This window comes from Pleurodeles waltl, chromosome 1_2 (assembly GCF_031143425.1).
Source record: "Pleurodeles waltl isolate 20211129_DDA chromosome 1_2, aPleWal1.hap1.20221129, whole genome shotgun sequence".
Lineage (NCBI taxonomy): Eukaryota > Metazoa > Chordata > Amphibia > Caudata > Salamandridae > Pleurodeles > Pleurodeles waltl.
In genome coordinates this window covers 1,175,109,573-1,175,135,626 of record NC_090437.1, presented here as the reverse complement: position 1 = coordinate 1,175,135,626, position 26,054 = coordinate 1,175,109,573, and the positions used below count along the sequence as shown (strand labels likewise).

The 26,054-nt window shown below is 43.4% G+C and overlaps 1 protein-coding gene across 1 annotated transcript in view; it reads left to right on the top strand.

Moving 5' to 3' along the window:
• ACOX3 (acyl-CoA oxidase 3, pristanoyl) overlaps nucleotides 1-26,054 on the top strand; it is a 496,146-nt gene that overhangs the window by 77,636 nt on the left and 392,456 nt on the right. The window contains exons 4-6 of the mRNA XM_069203423.1: nucleotides 7,159-7,233; nucleotides 8,690-8,779; nucleotides 15,679-15,822. Coding sequence (XP_069059524.1) covers nucleotides 7,159-7,233; nucleotides 8,690-8,779; nucleotides 15,679-15,822 — 309 coding nt within the window. The remainder of the gene's footprint in view (nucleotides 1-7,158; nucleotides 7,234-8,689; nucleotides 8,780-15,678; nucleotides 15,823-26,054) is intronic.

Below are 26,054 nucleotides of genomic sequence, written 5' to 3'. Positions count from 1 at the left end.
CCAACAAATCAAATGACTCTTAATCATCTGACCTATTTCAGGTCTCAGTCCTTCCACAAACCTGAACACAAAATGCAACATGTCCTCGGCTCGATCGCTTCCTTGCCACTGTACTCCTTGAACGCCTTCAACAATCTCACAGTATGCATGTATCGACTCCTTTACCTCATGCACTGTCCTGTCAATTCTCTGCCAATCAATATTTTAAGGCGAAATTCTCGTCTTCAGGAATTCAATCACCTTATAATAATGCTTCATTACTTCAGGTGATGGTGCACCTGTAGTTCTATCCCTTTCTGGTTCACTTGTCAGCCAATCTGCTGCTCTCTTACACTCAACCCACGAATCAGCTAGAACCACTATCTCCAACAGGGTATTCAGGTCTTCCCACAGACATTAAGAAAACTTCACAAACCCATCTGTCTGCTGGTCCCATTCGACCGGTTTCTCCCTCAATTTTGGATAATCATTTGTGAATGACAGAATATCACTCCTGTGCCAAGGAACATAAACAAACAGCCCTCCTGGAATCTTCCTCATTGGTAAAAATTTTAGCGGATCCTTATCTTTCTGTACACTTTCGGACCCTTCTTGTGAATCTCGTTATCATTTATCCTTCTTCTTTGCCCATCTGCCTTCCCACTTTTCTGATGCTCCCCAAATCTGAGCACTCTGCAATAATTCTTTAAGATGCGTTTCATTCTGGCTGATGTCATGTGTTCAAATTCTTTTGCCTCAAAATCTTACCCGCAGCTTCTTTTTAAATGCTTTGTTTTCCCTATTTGTATATCATGTTTTTCTGCCAAGTCTGCCAATCTCTGATGTATCTTGCCCACCTCTCTCCTGATTCTCGGACACAAGTATCTCAGCTCCTCCACCGTATAAGATTCCAACCTGCTCATCCCCATTGATCCTTCGAACAGTTCAGTTATTTCCCTTCTCAACCTAACACCATCAATCAGCTCTTCACTTTTAGACATATTCTGTGGGGTGTTGAAACTGTCTAACCACTCATTAAGCTGCTTTACCGTCAATCCCTGTAACGTAATGTTACTCGCATTCAGTGATAGCACCTGCTGTTCCACTGCACCTGGAGGTTGGGGTGTCAAGAGCTTCAAGCTCTGACTTACACTCGGGGCATTTACAGCATCGGGAAGTGCAACAAGTGGACTGAGATCCATTGGTGATCCATCAAAGGTCTGACCCATGGAGGACACTACCTGCACATGCTCTCTCAACCCCCTCCTCACGAGGCTTTGCAACATCTCACCCTGTTCTCCTGTGATTGATTTCTTCTGTGCAAACAATGGTACCGCTGGACCAACAGTAAATGGCAGCGATATTGCATCTGGGGCTGCTCTAGGTCCTTCATTCTGTGGAAGAGTTACTCCCATACTCTGATTCAGTACCGGAGTCAAATATGACTATGTCCCTGTCATTGGTGTAAACCTCAGCATACCCTGTGGCTGTGCTTGGGGCATCCATATCGGAGTCAGCTCAGTCTGTACTAGCAATGGTCTCGGAACCACTTGCTCCACAGGCACCACTAAGTTCGAAGTTATCTTGAGAATCTGTATTTCAAGATAAATCCTCTGTATCAGTGGTGGATGCAACTGTGCCTGGACTACCGAAGCAGTCAACACGTTAGGAGTACTCTGCACCCCACCTTGCACCTGTCCATTATCAACCTGTACTGGACTCGCTGTCCCCCTTGCCTGTGCCGGGGCAGTTGGAGCAGAACTAGTAATCGGGCCCCTTTCATGCACCGCATATGAAGGAGGGCGGTCCCTCAGTATCTGAGTAATAAGTTCCTTGTCATCTGAGTTTTCTTCTACTATGGAAGCCTTTTTTGCCTCTTTATTCCTATACAAACTCATCACTTTTGCTAGTCTCCTTTTCCCCTTCCGTCTCATCTTCCTCTGTGATAGCAGGAAACAATTTAACATCCTGCAATGTCACTGTTCTCGACTTCTTCTGTTCCCAATCCCATCTCGCTTCCACTAGAGATTTCTCTACCTTTCTTTTTCTCTTTTGAAATTTTATTTCCTGCTGCTGTCTCGTTATCAGTTCCCAAACTGCTAATGCTTCGAAGTGTGCTGGCCTCGGAAGGGGCCTTGTGTCATACAGCGCCATTCGCAACAGATCCAAAATTCTCAAATTAAACGTCCCATGCTCAGGAAACGCTAAAACTCCCTGTTTCTTTGTCAATTTGCACCATTGCTTTAACCAAAGACATGGCGCGACACCTCGCTCCTCCATCGCAATGTAAGCCGGAGAATTTTCCGGTGGGGTAGGCTCCCCCACTGTCGCCTTAATGTATGTATCTCCCTTCAGGACACTCTTAAACACTTTGAAAAACTTCATCTTCTCTACTTTTTGTGTATTCAAATCAAATCAGGAAATTACTTTCACCCACGTTCTCAACCAATTGCCTCTCACGGACAGCTGCCAATTAGTGCGTGACCCTTCTCACTAACCAACCTATCCCAGTGCGGCTCCACTGACATCACACTCACACATGCTGCGACTGACAGAGTCTTGGGACTCGTCCTCCTAGAACTCTGAACCTCAAAAACGAATGCGAAATATTGCGAGCACTAACCAAAATCCAAAACCCCCAAAACAAATCTGCTGGTTTACTACAGGAAGGGAACACAATCGCTTCAGAGACCTTACGGATTTTCACTGATAGCCCTTTCGCTCATGCAGCTATTCCTCGTTCTCAGTCTCCCAGATTCGCAAGCAAAATTCAACCCACAAATTTTACTCTCAACTGATCAATGAGTCTGTCCTGGTGCACATAGGAGTCACCAAATCTCATTCAAAAGTTTCTCTCACCCACTTTAACTCACACACTGACTTGTTGACCACGCCTGATCAACCTACTAAACCAGACAGATTACAACATGTAACCAAGTGTCTCCTACACTTGTCAATATACTCCGGAGTCTTAGACCACGCAGGGTCCGTACATCAACAACCACTTGGACAATTTTTGAGCACAAATCGCCAAACATGTGAAGTTCAATGATTTCCCTACTCTCATACTGCGGAGTACGCATACTCCTACTAAAACGTCATCTGGAGTACGCAGACTCCCTAATTTCCCTCACATACGTCACAATTCACCTGAAATTCGCAGAAGCTGTGCAAGCGCAACCTATCTCTCTCTCACTATCACTAGAACGCCGAAAATATACTCAACTTTACTAGCAGGATCCAGGATCTGGGAAAGTCATTTCTAGGCTTAAGGGGACATCATTCTTCCTACAATTGCCATGTCGAAAAATAAAATCCAAATGTCAGTAATGATGAATAACTGGCCTATCTTAAACTACCACCATAACCATCAGTCACCACATAACTAGTTTGCCATTGAAACTAACCATCAGACTGCTACCAAAACTGTAGTTGTGCCGGTCCTTAATAAGTAAACTTACAAGGCGGCGCGCGTAAGTCGATGAACCTTTTGATTCGCATGAAGTATCCTAGCTATGGTATGACCGATGTTTTCCAGTAATCAAAGCACAAAATTCAATAACCATTAAAACAAATCATTAATCAATAATCAATAAAGACAATAGCAACACACCATGACTCTTCAGCCGTGAATAACCACAACACAGTATACGTTTTAGTAATTTATTTCCCTATTAGTTACAATACTAAGTCATGAGATTATTTCAACTCAATTCAATTCAAGCTAAATCCGGCATCAATTCATTAGAAGGTAACAAAAACATAACTTCATCAAAACTTGTATCAGAGTACATTTTAAAACATTAGCATAGTTCAGCAAATGAATCAAAGGTGATAAGTCATTTTGTGTCATGGAGTTCAGCAAATTAGTCCATCAACCATTTGTCTCTGTAATCTGTCAGACGTTGTGTAAAGGAAACCCTCACCTGGCCCAGATTAGAATCAGCATTTGGGATTTCATGCAAAACAATTTTTGGAAACAAGAATTTAGAAAACATCTAGCTAAGAATACTATTTAGACAGCGCAGTTGGTACCTAGAAAGGAAAAGCACAAAAATATAATTCAGTCACATTGTCATATCTACATATCCTCGGTATGGGTCAGCAACAGAGTCAGTCTTCGTCATCAGTCGATCAGCATCACATCAGGCTCTCCTCTTTGAGTATGAGCCCAATGACAGAATCTTGAATCACCTCTTCGATCTCACAGTTTCGCTCCCCTAACAGCATCATCTGAACTTTTTTTCCTCTGTCACGTTGTTATATCAGAGTCACCCAGACTATCCCCCAATTTCTAATTGGTCAACTAGTCGTACGTTTTTTCCCTAACCAATAAAGTCTGTAAATCAAATCTATCAATTCTAATATTTCACAGTTCACATGTCGTTGATTGGTTCACTTTACCATGTCCTCATCATCCAGCTTGTCAGGTATCGAAAATCTTGCATCTTCTTCTGCAGTCAGCGTGTTCATTGTTTGAGTCCTGGGAAAGTACACCCAGTGCGCTTTACACACCAGTCGATACAATTCTAGTTCCATCATCTCCTGTCTGTCGGTTCACATGGAAGCTTCAGCTAAGCAAATTTTATTAAACAATGAGCAGTTCAAGGTTAGTTCATTTTGTCAGCACTTTTCCATTGAACGTTTAAGAAATACAGCTTCCGCATGAGGACTGGCAAGACTAGGCCAAGATACTCGCTAAGTTAAGGCCTACAATTATTGCAAAACGTAGGTTATATCTCTCAATATGACATAATTCTACATTAATCTAATACATTTTCAATATTTTATATATGTTAATCACTCATTTAATACAATTTCTGAATTCTGGCGGCCCTTCTCCGAGGTCACAATTTCAAACGTGCACATTAATTTTCTATGTTAATCATTTTCTACCAATCTCTTTATTCAAAATACATGAACATTCATTAATATTTTCTAATTAAGACTTTTGCGTTAATATTACAATGATTCCATTTAGGTTGTTTTAGTGCTATATTCGTTTCACATAGTCAGTGTGATTACGGCCCATTAGGAAATGCGTAACTCCTGTTCCTTAGTTGAACAGTCGCTATGTTTAGGGTCTCACCCCTCTCTTTCCAACAAGGGCTTGGAGGGCTAGTGTACAGACATTGTTTTGATTACTTGTCTCAAACACCTTCCTATTAAAGTATTTTTCCTGTTCCATATAGTACCTTTGCTTTGACCCATGCTCAAATGCTAGGTTCTCCGGGTCTGTAATGCTAACTGTGTGCACTACATTTGCTAAAGCTGCTTGCCAGGATTTTTTGTTATTTCTTATGAAAGCTGTGATATATATCTCATACTGTCATAAAATAATTGTCGGATTTTGTAATACATGGAAAGTTCTATGAATAGCCGCACAAATGTATTACCTTTGACTATTTGCCAAAATAATTGTAAACGTGACCTATATCTTTACAGTGTTTCCACTGTACCTTGTAACATGTACATTGTTCTTGTCAGTCCATGATGTTGGTTGGACCAAGAACCATTAACAGTTGAGCAACCATTGCCACCTCAATGGTAAAGTACGAAGTATTTTTCTCTGAACTCTGTAAATTGTGTCAGATGCTGAAAATACTTCTTTTAGAATATAGTTTTTAATTTTCTATGACAACTCGCGAGATAACCTGATAAATGTGTTCCCACTAGCCCTATTCCTCAGGGAGCTGCTAAACCCTTCGAAAGTGCCTTCCATAGGTATTTGGTCTGAGAACACAGTCCACTGTTTCATAGGTAATTTTATGAACCCAGGAGGACCCTGAACATTGACTTCAACAGTAGATTCCTTGATCCATTTGGCAGACTCCACGTCATCTATTGTTCCCGCACTGTGACTAACCCCCTTGTGGAGTGAGGCCAGGCTAAATCCCACTTTGCTTCGTGCTGTGAGATTAATGAATTTATCTTTATAACATTGCTTTAAATGAGCCATTCTACTGAATTAATTTGGTACCAGGATACCCAGACATATTTACCTCTTCCCTAACCACCTAAGATTGCAAATAGGCAGCTTTACGTTACATGGCCTGTTTCTTCTGGTTCCATACCCTCTATTTAAGTAAACCACTTGCTGAGTGTACATATGCATGCCTTCCGAGTAATCAGAAAGAAAGGAATGTGCTCAGAGGAAGGAGAAGGAGGACATGGGGGTTGAGGCTGGGTTACAAGCAGAAGTGGATATTACCGTGGTCAAGAGAGCACATGCCCATGTGCTACACAGCTATTTCTCAGTACTTTGACAGGTGGTTCCGGTCCCTCGCCAAGCAAGAAGTATGCCCCATATGCTATGAGAAGCGTCTTCATTATGGCGAGTAAGTTGTTCTTTTTGTCGTGTAAATAAAGACACTTATAGCACCTCATATGGGAGACTGCTTGGTTCAGCTCCTCTTTACAAAACATGCCTCAGTGGAATGTGATATAGTTTCAGCTTTCCTGTGGAAATTGACTAATTCCATTTCCATAAATGCCATTTTTTCAGAAATATGAACCCATTACATGTTGAAATCTCACATAAATTGATCTTTTTATTGCAAATATAAGGCAGGCTTAAATAGATTTTAAAAATTTGCAATATAGTGCTCGTGTAGCGCTTTAGCTCTGCTGTATATCTCTGCAGCTAGCCCTACAGGTTATATGCATTTACCATTAGCTGCAGATTACAATGGGTAAATACCAGCATTTTCGGACCTGGGTCATTCTTTCTGTGGTTATATATTGCTTACACATTCTTGCACTTCTCCTACAATGATTTCTATGGGCTAGGAGAGGTGCATAGTGGTAGGCTGGCTGCAACTTTTAGTTGCCCACAGCCCTGTCCAGGAGCAGATTGTTTTTCCTTGTGATCTCCCAGCAGAACCCTCCTCAAGATACCTTCTCCTCTCTTTGAGTGCCAGTCCTCCCTTGCCTGACGTGATCTGGGTGGACACTCCCCTCCGAAGTGAAGAAATGTTCTCTGCTTGAGCCTGGCTGAGTCTACGCAGAGTGGAGAGGCAGGTTTGGCGTAACCCATTATTTAGATGTTTTGAAAGGCGATTCCAATCAATCAGCACTTCTTGCCTTGACTCCGTTTTCAATGGTAAAAGTATGACTCATAATTTTGCTTGTATATATGATGTTCCGATGTTTATTAAGGTTTCTGCTTTACATTTTCAGGTTTTCACTGGTGCTGTTCAGAACACTGGCTCCGAGAGACACAGTAAATTTGTAAAGCAAATAAAAAGTATGGAGGTATGAAAAGTGTCTAATTTGTTCTCCTGCATAAAAATAGATTACTTACTTGCCATGATGTCTGCTGTAAGCGTTGTAGAAAGGCTTCCTAACCTCTGAATGGACGGATATTCTAAATCCATGAATGTGTTTTTATGGATGTCCAGGAGGAGGGTTGAAAATCCCTGCAAGTTACAGATCAGTAGCTCAAGACCAGCAGCTAAAACACGCTTACACTTGGCTGAAAATAGCCACAGCTTCTACTTTCAGATTACTGGATATGCATATGAATGCGCAAGATCCTTATTCTGGGGTTGTGAGCATTGATCATTCTTCATCTACAAACATCGTGACTCTTAGCCTTCCCCATCAAAGGTTGCTTTTGTCGTTCTTGGTTGTCTCTTCTGCCACTGAAGGCAAAACTGAGGACAGCAGTACCTGGAGCATCCAGGGTCTTGACTGTTACCAATAGTCATTCAAAGCACCCAAATGATGTGGGCAAGGAAACCGTGCAAGTAGTGGCCTTAAAGGTGAAAATAGTGCTTTCCATGTATTCTCTGTGGGAGAAATCGGATCACTGTGCCTTGTTATGTAAAAGCAGACCTCAAAGAGGAACCATGGGCTCACCCAAGGCAGGCCATAACTCAAGAGGCTGACCTACCCCAGAAAAGGGCGAGTAAAGTATGTAAGAAACACCAACACATCTTAAAAGTCAAAAAAACATAAAGAAAAATCCACAAATCAAGATAGTAAAAACAAAATGTATGTAAGTTTTTTTTTTATTATGACCTGGATGAACTCCGGACAGAAGATATCAGATGGGTGTCCTTTGCCTGCTGTACAGTCAGTAGCCCCAGGCCATTTGGGAGATAGGCTTGCCTAATCACACCCACTAGTCCCGAGGCTCCTAGTTAATGCTCAGTATTCAGAGATTTAATCATTAAGTTGTCAAGGGAAGATGTTCAGTATCCTCAAACATATCTATTTAAATGTAAAATAAAGTTAGAATTGTTTGCTAAAACATTTTGCAACGTGTGTCTTTGTTGAGAAATATATATCGATATCTATGTAGAGTTATAGCTAAGTGTAGTTTTATTCAGAGTTTCAACACAAAATGCCACCTATGCCAAGATCCATAGATAATGGTTGTAAATATGGCTTTTCTGAAGGATTTTGAGCAGATATATATATTTTCCAGCACGTTTTTTTCTTTTTGGGAGAAGTCTAATGGCACAGACATTAGGGATGTTATCCTTTATTATAAAACAGCATGGTGGAGATGCAAGTTTGCAGTCCTGTCTAAAAAAGTAATTATTTCAAAAGCTGGGGACTTAGAACACTTTTGCCTTATTGCAGACCATATTGTTACTCAACAAACCTGTTTTCTGAAACAAAAAAAGGTTACACTTTTAAAATTTTGCATTCAACTATGCAGTGTGATATGACTGAATTATTATACTATTGTTTGAATGTTTAGATCTTTGGAAGTTTTGCTTTGACTGAGATAAGTCATGGAAGTAATACCAAGGCAATCAGGACAACTGCCCATTATGATGCCACCACTAAGGTTAGTCCCTTTTCTCTTTTCACCATTACTATCGCTAGTTGTTTGGAATATTCTAGATGACATCTAATTTTGAAATCTTAAAAGTAGCCTATTGACTATTAGGGACCAAGATTTGTATTGAAAGACATCTGTCCACAGACGCTGTGTAACAAAATGAAATCTCACACATCTATCCCTATCGTTGCATCTTTCTCAGGTCAGTTGTGTGCTTTTCAAAGCACGTTAGAGCACTTGGTGTGATGTAATAATGCCATAATGTTATTTATATATTAATTGTATTTATGCAGCTGTATAAGAGCTATTAATTAGGGATGCACTGCTCATATATAAGTGTGGAAGGTGTGTATGCTGCACATGTTCGAGTACTTCATAATGTTCCACCTTTAGAAATAGTCCCGTTTCTTTCATATAATGCAAATTGCAAAAATTAAACCATTTTATACAAACATTGCATAGGTAGGTGCTATCATGACCCTGACTATATGTTTCTGCCAAGGTTGTTTGATGGTAAAAATTAAAACGTTGCTTCTTCCATTTGGCCATATCCGAAATGTTAGCATAACCTCATGTTACTAAACGCATCCTGTGTACTTCTATTTCCTCTAAAAATGGCAGCATGACCTACAGGGAAATATGGTTAGGTATTTTTAGTAAAGCAAAGGCTTGAAATGAAAGTCACTTTGTAGCACCATTGAGTCTGATAAAGAATTTCTTGAACAAGCGAATTCCTTTTCTGGGCAAAGAAATGATGTGGAACGATCCATGTTTGTGGCGGCCCAGCATCGCTGTCTGTCTGATTAGGAAGATTCCTGACGTTTTGCCACAGTCAGTTGCAGAGTTGTGCTCCCAGCTCCAACAGCGATCTTGATCATAGCTTCTAGTGGTTAAACCTCTAATATTCTAAATTCTATTCTAAATTATTTGCTTTGTTTTTGTTATGGCTGGACATGTAGAGTGTAAAAGCCAATAAGTATTTGAGGCCAACTATATAAATGTCCTATGCACCGACAGAAAGCCAAACTATTGCAATATTTTAGCATCTGTGAGTGACAGTGTGCTATTATGCTGAAAGAGAACTTAATGGGGATTGTAAAGGTACCCAGAGTTTATGGGTTCCCCTGGAGGAGACCAAGAAATTAGCCAAAATACAGCTATTTTTATTTGTGGAAAAATGGGAAAAGGGTGCTGCAGAAGAAAGCATCTGTTTTTTTTCTCTGCAAATGGCATCAACAAAGGGTTTGTGGTGCTAAAATCACAATCTTCCCAGCTTTCAGGAACGGGCACACTTGAATCAGAAAACCACATTTCTCAACACAGTTTAGGCATTTTACTGGGACATAACCCATTTTTACTATTCTTTATGCTTTCAGCCTCCTTCCAGTTACTGACAGAAATGGGTGTAAAACCAACGGTGGATCCCAGACAGCTAAACATTTCCAAAGAGTAGAGACAATTCTGAATTCAGCAAGGGGTCATTTGCATCGAGCCCTCAAAATTTTCCTACAGAAAGTAACAGTTAAAATAAAAAAATATTGAAATTGAGTTGAAAGAAACAGCAATTTCTGTCTACATTTCTTCCGTAACTTTTTCCAACTATGATTGATTTTTGAAAGCGATATATCGTTACATCTGCTGGACCCTTCAAGTTGCAGGAATAAATGGGTGTTGTAGGTTCTTCCAGATCCCAAGGTCCCTAGAGCCAATAATTGAGGTGCATCTTGCAATGGAATTTCATTGTGTACTGGGTATAGAGCAATCCATTTGATTAAATATAGAGAGTGAAAAATAGGTGTCGAGGAAACCTATGTATTTCCGAAATGGGCAAAAGATAAGGAGTTTAGAAACAGTGGTTATTTGCACATCCTTGAATTCGGAGTTCCCCATACTAGCATGTGAATTACAGGGCGTTTCTCAAAATGACTTCTTTCTTACACCTTGTCTTACATTTGGAAGGCAAAAATGTAGACAATTGGCAATAACACCTGTTCTATTATTTTTCCTCATATTTTGGTGCTGAAACATTCTGGAATCTGTCCTGTCCGTCCGATACTGTCTCAATATCTGCTGTCTCAGTCTCTGATCCTGTGTTAAAGCTGTCCTCTATAACCCTAGTTAGGGCTTGAGCAGCAGTCATCCAGCAAGACCCCATCTCTGCTACTGGCAAATCTGTCCCTCTAAAAGACTAGCCTACGTAGATGGTCACAAAATTGCTGGTGGATGTTTGTGTGTGTGAGATGTGTGCAACAGTAAATGTCAGTCACCTTACCTTTGCTTCTTCCCTCAATCAGCAGGTTCTCTGAAGACACTGAAAAAAACAAAAAAGACTCACTATTACTTCACCTTGCCACAAGCCCATCATCACTGTCTTTAGCACCTGTGGCACATAGTCCGACATTCATTTTTGGTGCTTTGACTCCAATGACCTCCTCCTCAGATTCCCTCATTACCACCCAGCAAACGTGCCCTTCATCTCTCCATAGTCCCCGTTGCACATACATTTCATGTGTTTTTAAGCATAGATAATGGATGTCTTTAGTAATCCACTCAGCTATTCACATCAAATACAGATTCAGCAGGCATATAAACCTTCTGTGCTACTTTATGACATCAAAACTGCCACTAGACAAAAGTCTGAGCTCTTTCTCTAACAGGAACATAATCACAAGAGTTATACTGACATTTTTGTTGCTGCCTAAAAGCTAGGATCGAAACACGTCAGTTGGAGCATGTGCATTTCTTTGAATATGCATGTTGCAAGACAACCAGTGGTATGTGTGTGTGTGTCTGTATATGTGTGTATATATATATATATATAGAGTTAAGATTTATCATGGATTTTAGTAAAGAGAATCAACAGATAATCAATATACTATAGAAATATTGGCATCTGATTCAAAAAGATAATGACATTGGACAGCGAGTAGGTACCTATCCTTTAATTACATATAGGAAAGTGCCATGCTAGTGAGAAGTCATTTTGAGACCACAAATATGGCAAATTGGCTAGTTGATGCAAACAGGGGCTTTTTTAGTTGCAGAAAGTGCAAAGCGTGCAAAATTGGTTGCAACAAAAAAGCAATAACAGACTTTCAGGGCAAAGAAATTGTAATTAGAGATAGAATCACATGTGAAACAACTTTCGTGGTTTATGTTATAGAGTGTTGGTGTGGTCTTAGGTATGTTGGTAGTACCATATGTCATCTGAAAAAGCGTATTCTTGAACTTTGAACACAGAGCAGTACAAAATGATGACAATACCTATGCCATGACCAAACACCTAAAGACTCACTCAGAATCAAATTGGTTAAACATGAAATATTATGGTATTGCGACAATAGCGAAACATGAACGAGGAGGTGACAGAGTCCAAAAGCTGAGGCGTTTAGAGTCTAGGTATATCATCAGATTAAAAACTAAGATCCCATTTGAGATCAACTGTGACTGCCATTTGTAAATATAAAATGAATTTAGATCTAAAACCAGTTAATAAATATATAAAGCAATGCGAGTACTACATGTAGAGAATTAAAAAATGAACAAATAAAAAATTGGGTTATGAGTCCTACTAGGAAGTATAAAAATACATAAGTCACTATTATACATGTGGACTGATAAATTGATAAAGATGTAACAACAATATATATAGATACTTGTGGTATTCAAATTTAGTTCGGTAACATTGGCAAGCGTGTATAATTTGAGAAATATGTAGAATGATCTGTGCTTTTAAGTTTTGTAATATATATGTTTGTGTTTTTGTTGGTTTGATAATTTAATGGGTTTATAGGAATTGTGGGGTTTGGTGAGAGAAAATTTGATTTATTAGAATTAAATGTTGTATTTACACTTTTAAAAACGACATATCCCAGAATGCCACATAAAGGCATAAATGAGATGGAGAGTATAAGTAGAGCACTTAATGGATTGGATGATTACCGTGATCAAGACCGTGAAGGTCGAAACGCGTTGGTGTTTGTTTATGTGGTATCATTTTTACTTATTAAGTGAAGATATTATGAAAATCCTGTGAGTGCCGCGTCGTTGACAGAAGTGTCATGCTGGTGTGGAAATATATGTATATATAGATATAGATATATACACATATGCACACACATATATCTAGGGAGAGTGTATCTCTCGCTCTCTCGTTATGTATATTGTAAGGAAATGCCTCCTTGGCATGGTTACCCCCTGACGTTTTGCCTTTGCTGATGCCAAGTTATGATTTGAAAGTGTGTTGGGACCCTGCTAACCAGGCCCCAGCACCAGTGTTCTTTCCCTAAACTGTACCTTTGTCTCCACAATTAGCACAACCCTGGCACCCAGGTAAGCCCCTTGTAACTGGTACCCCTGGCACCAAGGGCCCTGATGCCAGGGAAGGTCTCTAAGGGCTGCAGCATGTCTTATGCCACCCTAGGGACCCCTCACTCAGCACATGCACACTGCTTGCCAGCTTGTGTGTGCTGGTGGGGAGAAAATGACTAAGTCGACATGGCACTCCCCTCAGAGTGCCATGCCAACCTCACACTGGCTGTGGCATAGGTAAGTCACCCATCTAGCAGGCCTTACAGCCTAAGGCAGGGTGCACTATACCACAGGTGAGGGCATATGTGCATGAGCACTATGCCCCTACAGTATCTAAGCAAAACCTTAGATATTGTAAGTGCAGGGTAGCCATAAGAGTACATGGTCTGGGAGTTTGTCAGGCATTACCACCACAGTTCCATAATGGCTACACTGAACTCTGGGAAGTTTGGTATCAAACTTCTCAGCACGATAAATGCACACTGATGCCAGTGTGGGATTTACTGTAAAATGCACCCAGAGGGCATCTTAGAGATGTCCCCTGAATACCAGGAGTTGGCTCCTAGTGCTAAGCTGACCAGTTTCTGCCAGCCTGCCACAACCAGACGAGTTTCTGGCCACATGGGGAAAGTGCCTTTGCCACTCTGTGGCCAGGAACAAAGCCTGTACTGACTGGAGGTGCTTCTCACTTTCCCCTGCAGGAACTGTAACACCTGGCAGTGAGCCTCAAAGGCTCATGCCTTTTGTTACAGCACCCGAGGGCATCCAAGCTAGTGGAGATGCCCGCCCTCCGGCCACTGCCCCCACTTTTGGCGGCAAGGCTGGAGGAGATAATGAGAAAAACAAGGAGGAGTCACCCACCGGTCAGGACTGCCCCTACGGTGCCCTGAGCTGAGGTGACCCCTGCCTTTAGAAATCCTCCATCTTGAGATTGGAGGATTCCCCCAATAGGATTAGGGATGCGCCCGCCTCCCCACAGGGAAGAAGTACAAAGAGGTTGTAGCCACCCTGCAGGACAGTAGCCATTGGCTACTGCCCTCCTGACCTAAACACACCCCTAAATTCAGTTTTTAGGGGCAACCCAGAACCCAGGAAATCAGATTACTGCAACCAACACAAAGAAGAAGGACTGATGACCTGAAAGCCCTGCAGAGACCACAGCTGACCATCAGGCGGCCCTCTGCCTAGCCCAGTCGGTGGCTGGCCCGAGAAGCCCCCCTGTGCCCTGCCTGCATCGCCTAAAGTGACTCCCGGGTCCCTCCATTGCTTTGAATAGCAAACCCAACGCCAACTTTGCACACTGCACCCGGCCGCCCTTGTGCTGCTGAGGGTGTGTTTTGTGTGCCTGTTTGTGTCCCCCCCAGAGCTCTACAAAACCCCCCTGGTCTGCCCTCCGAAGACGCAGGTACTTACCTGTTGGCAGACTGGAACTGGAGCACCCCTGTTCTCCATAGGCCCCTATGTGTTTTGGGCCCTCCTTTGACCTCTGCGCCTGACCGGCCCTGTGTTGCTGGTGCGGTGTCTTTGGGGTTGCCTTGAACCCCTAACGGTGGGCTGCCTATGCCCAGGAAACTGAACTTGTAAGTGCCTTACTTAACTCAGAAACTTAACCTTACTTACCTCCTCCAGGAACTGTTGATTTTTGCAGTGTGTCTACTTTTAAAATAGGTTATTGCCATTTTAACCTATACTGTGTGTACTACTGCTTTAATTCAAAGTTCCTTACTTACTTGTGTGGAGTACCTTGCATTTTATGCATTTACTTCAAATCTTGAATCTTGTGGTCCCAAAACAAATTAAGAAAATATATTTTTCTATATAAAAATATTGGCCTGGAGTTAAGTCTTTGAGTGTGTATTCCTCATTTATTGCCTGCGTGTGTACAACAAATGCTTAACACTACCCTCTGATAAGCCTACTGCTCAACCACACTACCACAAAATAGAGCATTAGAATTATCTCTAAGGGGAACTCTTGGAATTTGTGCACACTATCTCTCACTTTGAGATAGTATATACAGAGCCAACTTCCTACACTGATAACTTAAAAAGTACTTACCCAATAATGAAGTTCTTGGTGCTAAAAAATCTAACGAAATATGTTATTTTTCTAAATTGGTGTAGATCTCCTTTATTGAGTGTGTGTGTCATTTATTGCGTATGCAGCAGACGTCTAACACTCCCCTTTGAGTAGCCTGAGCTGCTTGACCACCCTACCACAAATAGAGCACAAATAAAACCCTGTCCACTTCTAAGGGGATACCTGGACACTTAACACTGTGTACCTCTTTTACTATATAAAGAGCCAGTTTCCAACAGTAATTAATTTGCAACCTAAATATAACTTCCAAGTGTTTAACTCTAGGGACATATTGGGCCTGTTGACCTGCTATCACTTTGTATGTAAAATGTAGTTGCAGTATGTCTTTATGTGGATCTGCATAATAGTAACGTGTATATATGTAATTCAGTTATTTACAATTAATTGCATTTAATTTCAAAGTTATGGAATGCTGAGTGGGCCAAATTAGATTTAGAAATTGTGAACTTGAACTTGTCAATGTTTGTAGAGAATAATTCCTTTACTTGTTGCAGGAATTCATAATTAACTCACCAGACTTTGAAGCTGCCAAGTTCTGGGTTGGTAACATGGGCAAGACTGCCACTCATGCTGTTGTGTACGCCCAGCTTTATACTCCAGATGGACAGTGTCATGGACTTCATTCCTTTGTAGTACAGGTAAAACAGCAAATTACAGTTGTGGAAATATTAATTTGCTATTTCTATTTAGCAAATTGTAGACTTCCTGAGTAGAGTTTTGCAGGAAGGTCTGGTTTATAATTCACATAATACATTACAATGTATTCAGTAGTATTTGTTTTACATATTTCTGGCAATATGATCAGTTAGTTTAGAAGAAATGCAGCTGCCATCTTGGAATGGTAGAGATATGCTAAACACATTGAAAGAAACCTGCCTGTGTGTGTAAACATTGTTCGCTATCTTTTAATAGTTTACCAAAATGTTGTTTATTGGTTACTGTACAACACGTTTGAAGCAATTCATCAGGCATCCTTGACGAAGCTTAGCCAAAGCAAATCTCTTGACTGCTAGGGCTTTTTTCCCACAAAAGGTATATACACCAAATTTGTAACCTTTTTTTCTCAACTTCCTGGGGTCTTAAAGATGCCAAGAATTTTATAGATTCTCTTAATGGTAAATGAGAAAATGGACACAAGACAGCTAAATTATGTGTTTGTGGAGAAATAGGAAAGGTTCTGTGCAAGAAGGATTTTATTTTCTGAAAATGACTTCAACTAAAAGTATACTATGCTAGTACCACCATCTTCCAAGCTCTCAGGAACAAGCAGAGTTGTATCACAAACAGGTTTTTACCAGTTTCTGCATTTTTTCTAAAAGGTAGTCCATTTTTGCTATTTTTTGAGGTTTCAGCCTTCTTGCTGTTTGTGGTGGAAACCTGTGTGTGATTCCAGAAAGTTGCATATTTCTGAAAAGTAGAAAACATCGAAATTCAGTAAGTGGCCATTATGTACATCCTTCCAGCTTTACCGAAAGAAACTAACTTTTAAAATAAAAACTTAATGAAAAGGAGTAGGAAAAAAGAGCCATTTATGACATCTTAATTGTCTGTACCTTCTTGTCACAAAGGCTGATTTCATAAGCAAGTTCAGCTGACCCTTCTGGCCGCAGTGATTTATAGGGTTTGTATACCCAGAGCCAACAACTGAGCGGCACCTTACAATGAATTTTCATTGTGTACCGACCATACTGAAGTTCATATGGCAGAATTATAAAAATGAAACATGAGTCTGTAGGAAACCTATGTCCATAAGATACAGTATTTATTTGTATATCTCTGAATTTGTGGTTACCCATACTATTGAGATTAGGAGAGCTTTTTTCCAAAATGTCTTCTTTCTTGCAAACTGGCCTACATTTGGAAGCCACAAATGCAGAGAAATCCGAATGCTAATAAGAATCATTCTATTATTCTGTATTCCCACATCTCTCTTGATAAAAATGGTGCCTCACTTGTATGGCTAAGCCTAGCTCCTGCTACACAAATTGCCTCAAAACATGACCTGAAGACCTCATGTTTCACCTAGTAATATAAATGTGTTTTTTTTGGGGTTTTTTTACATTGTGGGTTGCAGCAGATTTTGGGCCTAAGCTCAGCTGTTGCCCAAGGAAACCTACCATGCCCAGGCATTTCTAAAAACTAGACACCTGGCAGAGTCGAGGGTGGTGTGACCTGTGTGTTTATCATCACATTTTGTTACCACATGTTGGCTAAAAATACACAATTTCCTCACATTTCTATGAGGGAGAGTTCCAGAATTTGTAGGTTTCAACAAATATCCTGCAACCCAGCATTCCCTCATGTCTCCTGATAAAAATTGTATCCTGCTTGTGTGGGTGGCCCTAGCACCCATGACATGAAACAGTCCAAAATGAAACATGGTCATTTGAAGACGTTACTCGCATGCTTGCGGGACATGGTGAGTGAAATCTTTAACATGGCGCCCGATTAGTTTTTCACCAATTTAGTCCAGCTCATACAATATGGGCAAGTATGTCATCCGATTGGAGCTGCACTTCACAGATTCCTGGGGTAGGCCAGTTGGTCCCAGCATGGTGCCTCGCCGTCACACCTGGGTAAGAACCACAGACTTTTCCAGTGATGTCCAGGTGTCAGTAGTAGACATGGCACTTGAGGGCACCCGTTTCTTTAAGGACAAAGCCAATTTGCCTCAGAGCACTTTAAAGAAGCAGAGCCATAGCATGCTCTCTTGGCCTTTCTTGGCCCTTGGCATATGCAGCACTATCCCTAATAGTACTGTCATTTTCAAGGCTTCAGAAGGGGCATCCAGGAGAGCCAAGGCCTGCCTTTGCAACAACAGACCTCCCAATCCTTTTTAGGTAGAGGATGGGGATCCAGCCAGCAACGCCTCATCCTTCACGGGCAATGCAGTACCAAGTCTCTCTCTTGCCCACCACCCTTCCTGAGCCCTGTGAGCTTACCACTATGTTAGAAGCAAGACACCTTATCACCCTCACAAGTACACTTTACCTTTCCTGTCCACCTCACCACATATGCCATCTACAACACATCCTGCAGTCCACTTGTCCATCCTACAAAGGGAAGTCCAGGCTCTTTTGGACAAGGGAGCCATCAAGCGGTACCAGCTTCAGAAATGGAATGATAGAGTACGTTCTATTTTAGAGCTAGAGCTTTGCACTCTAAACATCTTCCTCAAAAAGGGCAAGTTCCAGATGCGCACCCTTGTCTAAGTTCTGTCTGCCCTGGATACAGGCGACTGGATGGTGGTGTTTTTACAGGCTACCTTTTTCCTCATCCTCATCCTACAGTCCCACAGAAGTTGTCTGCAGTTGCAAGTGGGCCACGAGTATTTATAGTTCTTGGTGCTCCCCTTCAGCCTCACCAGTGCCACTCGGGTGTTTAAGAAAGTGATGGTAGTGATCATTACATATCCTCAGAGACTGGGAATACCAGTCTACCCATACCTCCACAACTGGCTGTTGAAGGCAGGCTTGCCACAGTCAGTCGCAGGCTACCATTAAACAATGGTAAACCTCCGAACTTCTATGTGGTTTTTGACCAACCTGCTGAAGTCACAGCTGACTACTTTCTAAAAAATTCCATTCATCATAACCAATCTGGATACAATGCAGTTTCAAGCCTTCTCCCCACCTTAACAAGTCTGGAACATGCTGGCCATTATGCCGATGTGTCAACCTTTGGCCTGGTTCTCTGTGTGGGTGGCTCTGAGACTTCATGGCTTCTTGACCACCTTCATCCTGTTAGTGGACCACCCCAGGTGACATATGTGGGGCTGCAAAAGATCTACAGTGGTGGCTGCTAAAACCCTCTGGATCAGTGGCTGACCACTCTCTCAGCTCTTCCCAGAGCTGCTGGTCAGGATAGATGTATTGTTGCTGGAATAGGGAGGCCATCTGGGAGAGGTGGAGATCAGAAGAGTCTGTCGCCCAACAGACACACGGCTCTACATGAATTTGCTGCAGTTGGGAGTGGTTCGGATAGCACTAAAACCTTCCTTCCATCCATCAAGGCATAATGGGTGCAGGTCCTCACAGACAACACTACTTCTATGTGGCACTGCTACAAGCAAGATGGGATTGAGTCTTGGCCACTGTGCCAGGAGGCTTTAAACCTTTGGAAGTGGCTGAGTCATCTGGATATTAACCTGGCTGTAGATGCCAGGGCCATCAAACTCAGTCGGAGTTGCTCAGCGGATCATGAATGGTGATTACATTCAAATGTAAAGCGGTGCTTCTTCCAGCAATGGGGAGCAGCGTGCCTCAATCTTTTTTGCCACTACCGAGAGAATATAATATCCAAGCTTTTGCATGTTGGAGTTCCCAAGGAGGTTCTCCCTCTGCAACGCCTTTCGACTGGAAAAGAGCTCATGACTTATGTATGTCTTTCCACATATACCTCCCCTGTCCAAAGTTCTGAAGAAGATCAGGAAGGACAAGGCCAAAGTCGTCTTAGTGTTCCTGGATTGGGCCAGGAGAGTGTGATATCTCAAAAGACTGGCAATGACCATATGTCGTCTGATTGGGCTGCCGCTTTAAGAAGATCTTTTGTCACAGCACAAGGGCAGTGTCCAGCATGTGAGCCTGTACACCTCTATGCATGCAGATTGAGTGGTGACATTTGAATTCTTTTGAACTCCCTCCTAAGGTAATAGATGTAATTTTGCCAGCAAGGTGTCCATCCACCAAAGCCATCTACACTGGACAGTGAGAAAGGTTTGTCATTTGATGTACGTCTTGTAACATCTAACCTTTATAGGCCCAGCATTTCATTATGTTATTGCTTGCTCTTTCACTAGCACAGCAAGGACTAGCTGTGACTACTGCTAAAGGTTATTTATCAGCCCTTCATCCTTTCTAAAGTTACCTGATCAACCATTGTTATTCATATAATCTGTTATGCTTTGTTTGAAGGGGCTAACCCATGCCACAGTGAGACTTTAATTTGGTCCTAACATTCTTGATGTGCGCTGCATTTGAGCAGGTGCATAGCTTTAAAACCCTTAAGACAGTTTTCATCAAAGTGAAAACTTTAGCACCTAACATGACTATATTGCAAGCCCTGTCGGTACAGCAACCATATACAACCTTCTTCCCTGACAAACTAGTGCTCAGGACCCGGGCTGCATTCCTATCAAACATTGTGGCACTGTTTGACCTGGCCCTTTTTGCAGGGTTATCCCAAACTTTTTGCCTTCTTCCTCTTATTTTTCCTGACCTGTTTTTTGTTGGCTTTAGGACTCTGGGCACTTTACCACTGCTAGCCAATGCTAAAGTGCATATGCTTTCTTTCTAAAATGTATTGGTGATAGGTTTATACATGATTGACATATTTGATTTACTAGTAAGTCCCTAGTATAGTGCACCACATGTGCCCAGGGCCTGTAAATCAAATGCAACTAGTGGGCCTGCAGCACTTATGTGCCACCCACAGGAGTAGCCCTGTAAACATGTCGCAGACCTGCCACTGCAGTGTCTGTGTGTGCAGTTTTGAACTGCCAGTTTGACCTGGCAAGTGCACCCACTTGCGAGGCCCAAACCTTCCCTTTTACTACATGTAAGTCGCCCCTAAGTAGGTCCAAGGCAGCCCAATGGGCAGGGTGCAATGTATTTAAAAGGTAGGATATGTACTAGTGTGTTTTACATGTCCTGAGAGTGAAATACTGCTAAATTAAGTTTTCACTATTGCAAGGCATATAGGTTAACATGGGGATTTCCTTGGAATATCTTTTAAGTGCAATTATCCATTGGTAGCAGATATAGATTGGGGTCTCTAAACTCACAATTTAAAAGTACATCTTTTGGTGAAGATGGTTTTTAAATTGTAAGTTTGAAAATGCCACTTTTAAAAAGTGGGCATTTTCTTGCTTAACCATTCTGTGCCTCTGTCTAGTTGTGTAATACATGTCTGGGTCAGGATGACATTTGGGCTGTGTGTGAATTCACTCTAGACAGTCATGCAAAGGGAGCTGAAGTGTGCCCAGCTAGAGTGGTGGGAGGAGTTGACACTTGCACCTGAACAGGACTGTGCCTGACCTTCCACAATACATTCTCCAACCCCTTAGAGTGTGTCTGAGACTAGGGCAGGAAAGGCAGGGTCTTGTGCACTACAAATACTTTCCTTTGAAGTTTGCCTACTTCAAAAGCTGAAGTGACTATAAAGTATTGGACACAAAACCCCAGACTTTTAGAACACTTCTGGATTAAGAGGTGACTCTGCCAAGGATAAGAGCTGTGGGGAGGAGTACTGCCCCATTGGTGTGTGTGATTTGCTGGGATGGCCTTAAGTTGCTACCTCTGCTTTGGAGAGGACAAAGACTGGACTTTGCTGTGCATCGTGCTTGTGGTTCAAATTTCTTTATTGAGCTTCAACAGGCAATATAAACAAGGGCAGAGTTATGCCATTCAAACAATGAGAAACAAAAGGAGAGAAAACAGACCTCGGCTGGTACCCCTATAAATCCCCTAACCCCTCCGATGCCCTCCCCCCCAAGGTATCTCTATGGCCAGTGAGCTTTGAAGATTGTGTGCAGTACTATCATGGTGTCCTACTGTCTCTGGTTTCTCTGGGGGCTGTCCTCTTCTGTGAGATGCAGGAGTCTTAAGTATTTAGGGCAGGTCAGCTCTGAAAATTCCCCAGCAAGTAGAGTCAGAAAGGGGTGCAATAGTACTCTATATGAGTGGCCCTGTGCCTTAAGGGTAAGAGTAAGCCATTCCATCCCCAGGATCTGCCATAACTGATGTAGACAGCCCAACTCTGTGGGGACTTGTGGGGAACCCCAGTGTGTCAAAATATTCTGCAGTGCTGCTCCTAGTGCGAATCCGGTGTCCCTTTAGTGATTTAAGTGAAATGTCCATGGGTTCGGAAGGCCCAGAACGATGTAGGCCAGAATCTCAGAAGTTGAGTGGTCATTTGACGGTCTATTTCGTCCAGGATACCCTCCTAGTATGGGCCATTTTTGGACATTCCCAGAGGAGGTGTGTCAGTGTACCTGGGTCTCCGCATCCTCTCCAGCACAGAGGTGAATGCGAGCTGTTGCTCCTATGGAGCAGAGCCGGTATGAGGTACCCAATACGTAGCTATTTTCACTGTGGTCTCCATGCCTGCTGAGCTGTGTGCCGTGTGTCTAGCCCTGTAGTAGATTTCCTCCCACTCCACAGGTCTGAAACATCTTCCCAGTTTTGTCTCCCATCTCATCTGGCTCGGGATTCTAGATTTAGGGGCTGCGGTCTATAGCAGATCGTACAGGTCCAAAATTATTTGTTTACCTGTTGTCATAGTCAATAACCATCTCTCCAACTTCAGAAGGGGTTGAGATGCTCCCTCGCACGTCGTTGGGTTAATCACCTAGTAACGTATCTGGAGATATCGCATTCTCTCGGTCTCAGGTAATGAATGTGCCTTCCTTAAGCTATCAAAGGACATTATGCCCTCTACGTCAAACAAGTGTCTGATGAAGTGACATTGTGGGGTGAACCAGAACCGGTAAGAGCCCTGACTCAGGCCTGGCGTGAGTTCTGGGTTCCCCACTATGGGGGTCAGAGGAGATGGGAAGGTAGTAGGATCCTTAGTGTATGCCACTTGGTCCCATGTCTTCATGGTTGCTCTGGTGATAGGGGAGGGGTACAAACCTCGCTTGACACTCTGAAGGAGGTGCTGATAATTCAAACGTGAGGACTCCGCAACTGTCCTAGCTATCTGAATGCCTAAATATGGAATGGTTTGCGGTTGCCAGTGAAACAGATACAACTGGGCCAGCAACTCCACCGTTTCCTTTGGAAGCGTGAGGCTAAGAACCTTTGAGTTTGAGAGGTTCATCTTAAAACCAGACACCTCCCCAAAGGTCTCCACCTCCTTCAGAAATGCCGGCAGGGCCCTCAGTGGGTCATCCAGAGCCACCACCACATTGTGTAAAGTGCTATTACGTGTTGTTCCCCTCTGAAAGTGGCCCCCGTAATCTCTGGATTGTCCCTTATGCCCTGCGCGAAGGGCTTCATGTAAAGAGAGAACAGCAGGGGTAAACCAGGCACCCCTGCCGGGTTCCCCCACCCACCGGGAATGAGGCAGATGCTATCCCGCTGACTCTAACTGAGGACTTTGGGTGACTATACAAACTAGTTATCCATGTTCGGAACCAGGGCCCCAGCCTGAAGTGCTCCATCGTTGCCTGTAGATGTGGCCAGTGCACCTGGTCGAATGCCTTTTCAGCATCAATTTTGAGCAGCATTTGTTCTCTCCCCAAGCACTGACCTTTGTCTATGATGTGCATGATCCGTTTGGTATTGTCCCCGTACTGTCTGTGTGGTATGAAGCACTCCTGATCCGGATTCATCAGGCTGGGCATCAGCAAAATTAGGCGGGAAGCCAGGATGCCCAGGAGCAGTTTAATGTCAACATTGAGTAGGGAAATGGGTCTGTAAGACCAGCAATGGGTAGGGTCCTTCCCAGGTTTTGAGATGACCACAATGGCTGCGTTGGGACATGGATGTTGGTATTGTGTCCGGTCCGGAGACAGCGTTAAAACGGCGAGTCCATAGCGGGGAAAGCTCACCACAGAAGGTTTTATAAAACAGTCTCTGGAAGCCATCTGTTCCCTGGGAGTTCAGAGCTTCCAGCCTGGCTATTGCTGATATAACCTCCTCAATTCATATGGGAGCCTCATTTGGGGCTGTGTCGTCCGCCGAAAGTTGTGTCGTGTGCGCGCCATTGAGATACTGCCAAGTGGCGTCTATGTTCGACTGTTGGGGAGTATGCAGATCCTGGTAGAAATCTCAGAATGCCACAGCTATCTGCATGTCACTGACCGCCTCTATACCATCCCCTGACTTCCACCAACATGGCTTGCCTCTGGGCGCGGAGTCGGTTGGCCATGAGGCGTCTGCATTTGTTTCCCCTACACGTAAAAGGAATGACACAGCAGGAGTGCTGCGTACTCTGCCCTATCAATGTCTAGCCTTGCTAGCTGAGCCCTGGCTGCTCTAAGCTTTGCCTGGTCCCTCGGGGCTTCAGTACATTTGTGAATACTCTCAAGTTTCAACACCTCCAGCTGTTGCCGGTCTCTCTTCTCTCATCGACTCTTGTTGTCTGCTGCTGAGAATGCAATGAACTCCCCCTCATGACCGCCTTCACAGTTTTCCACAATAGGGAAATTGCAGTATCGGCGATGTCGTTAATATCTAAAAAGCTTGAGATGGCCTTCTAAATCTGGGTCACTATCTCGGGCCTTGACAATAGAATGGTCCTGAGCCGCCAAGGTCCAGGGGCCCTGGGTTGAGTAGGAATGGTGTAAGGGAGACTGCGTGATCCAACAGGGCACATGGTTCTATGCCTATCTCCTTCAAAGTCTGTTGGATGTCTTTAGTACCCAAGAAGAAGTTGATGCGGGCGTAGGTTTTATGTGCATGGAAGTAAAAGGTTTAGTCCCTGGTTGTGGGGTGACTATTCCTCCACAAGTCACTCAGGCCTAGCTTCTCGATTCTCTGCAGTCCCTCTCGGTGACACAGCTCCCACCCCGTATCTGGAGGCCGACCTGTCCCAGTCCCAATATTAAAGTCACCCCCTATGAGTACCTGTCTGTCCTGCGTGGTCGTAACCTTGCCCAGCACGCAACTTATGAACCCCTCCTGCTTCTCATTGGACGCATAAATGGATGCCACGATGACCTGGAAGTCCCCTAGGTGTAGCCTAAAGGCCAGTAGCCGACCCGGTATTTCTGCAATTTTGTCTACCGCCTTCCCGTGGAAGAATCGTGAAACTAAAAGTGCCACTTCCGCTACCTTGTTCTCTTGTGAGGAAAAGTACTGTATTGGGAAGGCCCGCAATCGTAGTCTGTGATGATTTGCGGGATGTAGATGGGTCACCTGCAGAAGTCACAGGTCCGCCCTGGTATTTTCCAGGTAGGAAAGGACGGGCCAGCACTTGGTTGGGTTGTTCAGACCCTTACCATTGAGCATTACAACTTTAAATGTGCTTGGGGTTGTGCAGGTACAAAGGCATGGGCCAGTAGGCCTCTGCCCATTCACTAGGTCCCACTCCCCTGATGTGGCTAATGCATTTGGGGGCCTCTCTCCGACCATTGAGCTTTGTATGCCTATGTGTGGGCTTTGTAGGACCTTCCCCAGAAATAAATCCCTTAAACAACAACATTCTTAACAACCTCGTCAGGGGGAGCAGGTTCTTCCGGCATAGTCCAGAAAGATGGTCCATGGTCTGTGAGTAGAGCACCCCAGTTTCCACTCCACCACTAAGTGCCTCTATGCCCCCCCCCTTTGTACCCCCACCCTGTCACACTGTGTCTTGCACTCATTACCCCCCCCATCAATTGTCGCTGAGTCCCTAGTGAGGGACTCCAGGACTGCCCTTCTCTCTGAGGCTATTGTCTCTGGATCCGGTTTGGTACTCCTCGACGGGACTGTCTACCATTGATTGTGCTTCCAGCGCCCGCTGTTGGGTCTCAGCGAGTGCGGGTGATTCTCCAAAGGCATCTCCAATTGCAACAGACCACAGGCCTCCTTCAGTGAACTCATTTGGTGGAGTTTGCCTTCCCATCGAAAGACCAAACAAAAGTGGTGTCCCCAGGAGTAGGAAACCCCTTTGTCCCTGAGAGATGAGGTGATCGGCCTGAAGTCTCTCCTCTTTTGTATGGTGATTTTTGCCAAGTCCTGGTGGAGGAGCAGTGAATGGCCCCGAAACCTCAGCGGGTGTTGCTCCCTCGCTAGCCGGACGATACGCTCCTTAGGGGGGAAATCGTGGACACATACCAAAATGTCCACTGGGGGTACATGGGCCGGTCTCGGTGGGTCCCCTCTGTGTACTCTGTCCATTTGTACCTCCTTATCCAAGTCCTCCCCCATAATCTGGCGAAAGAGGG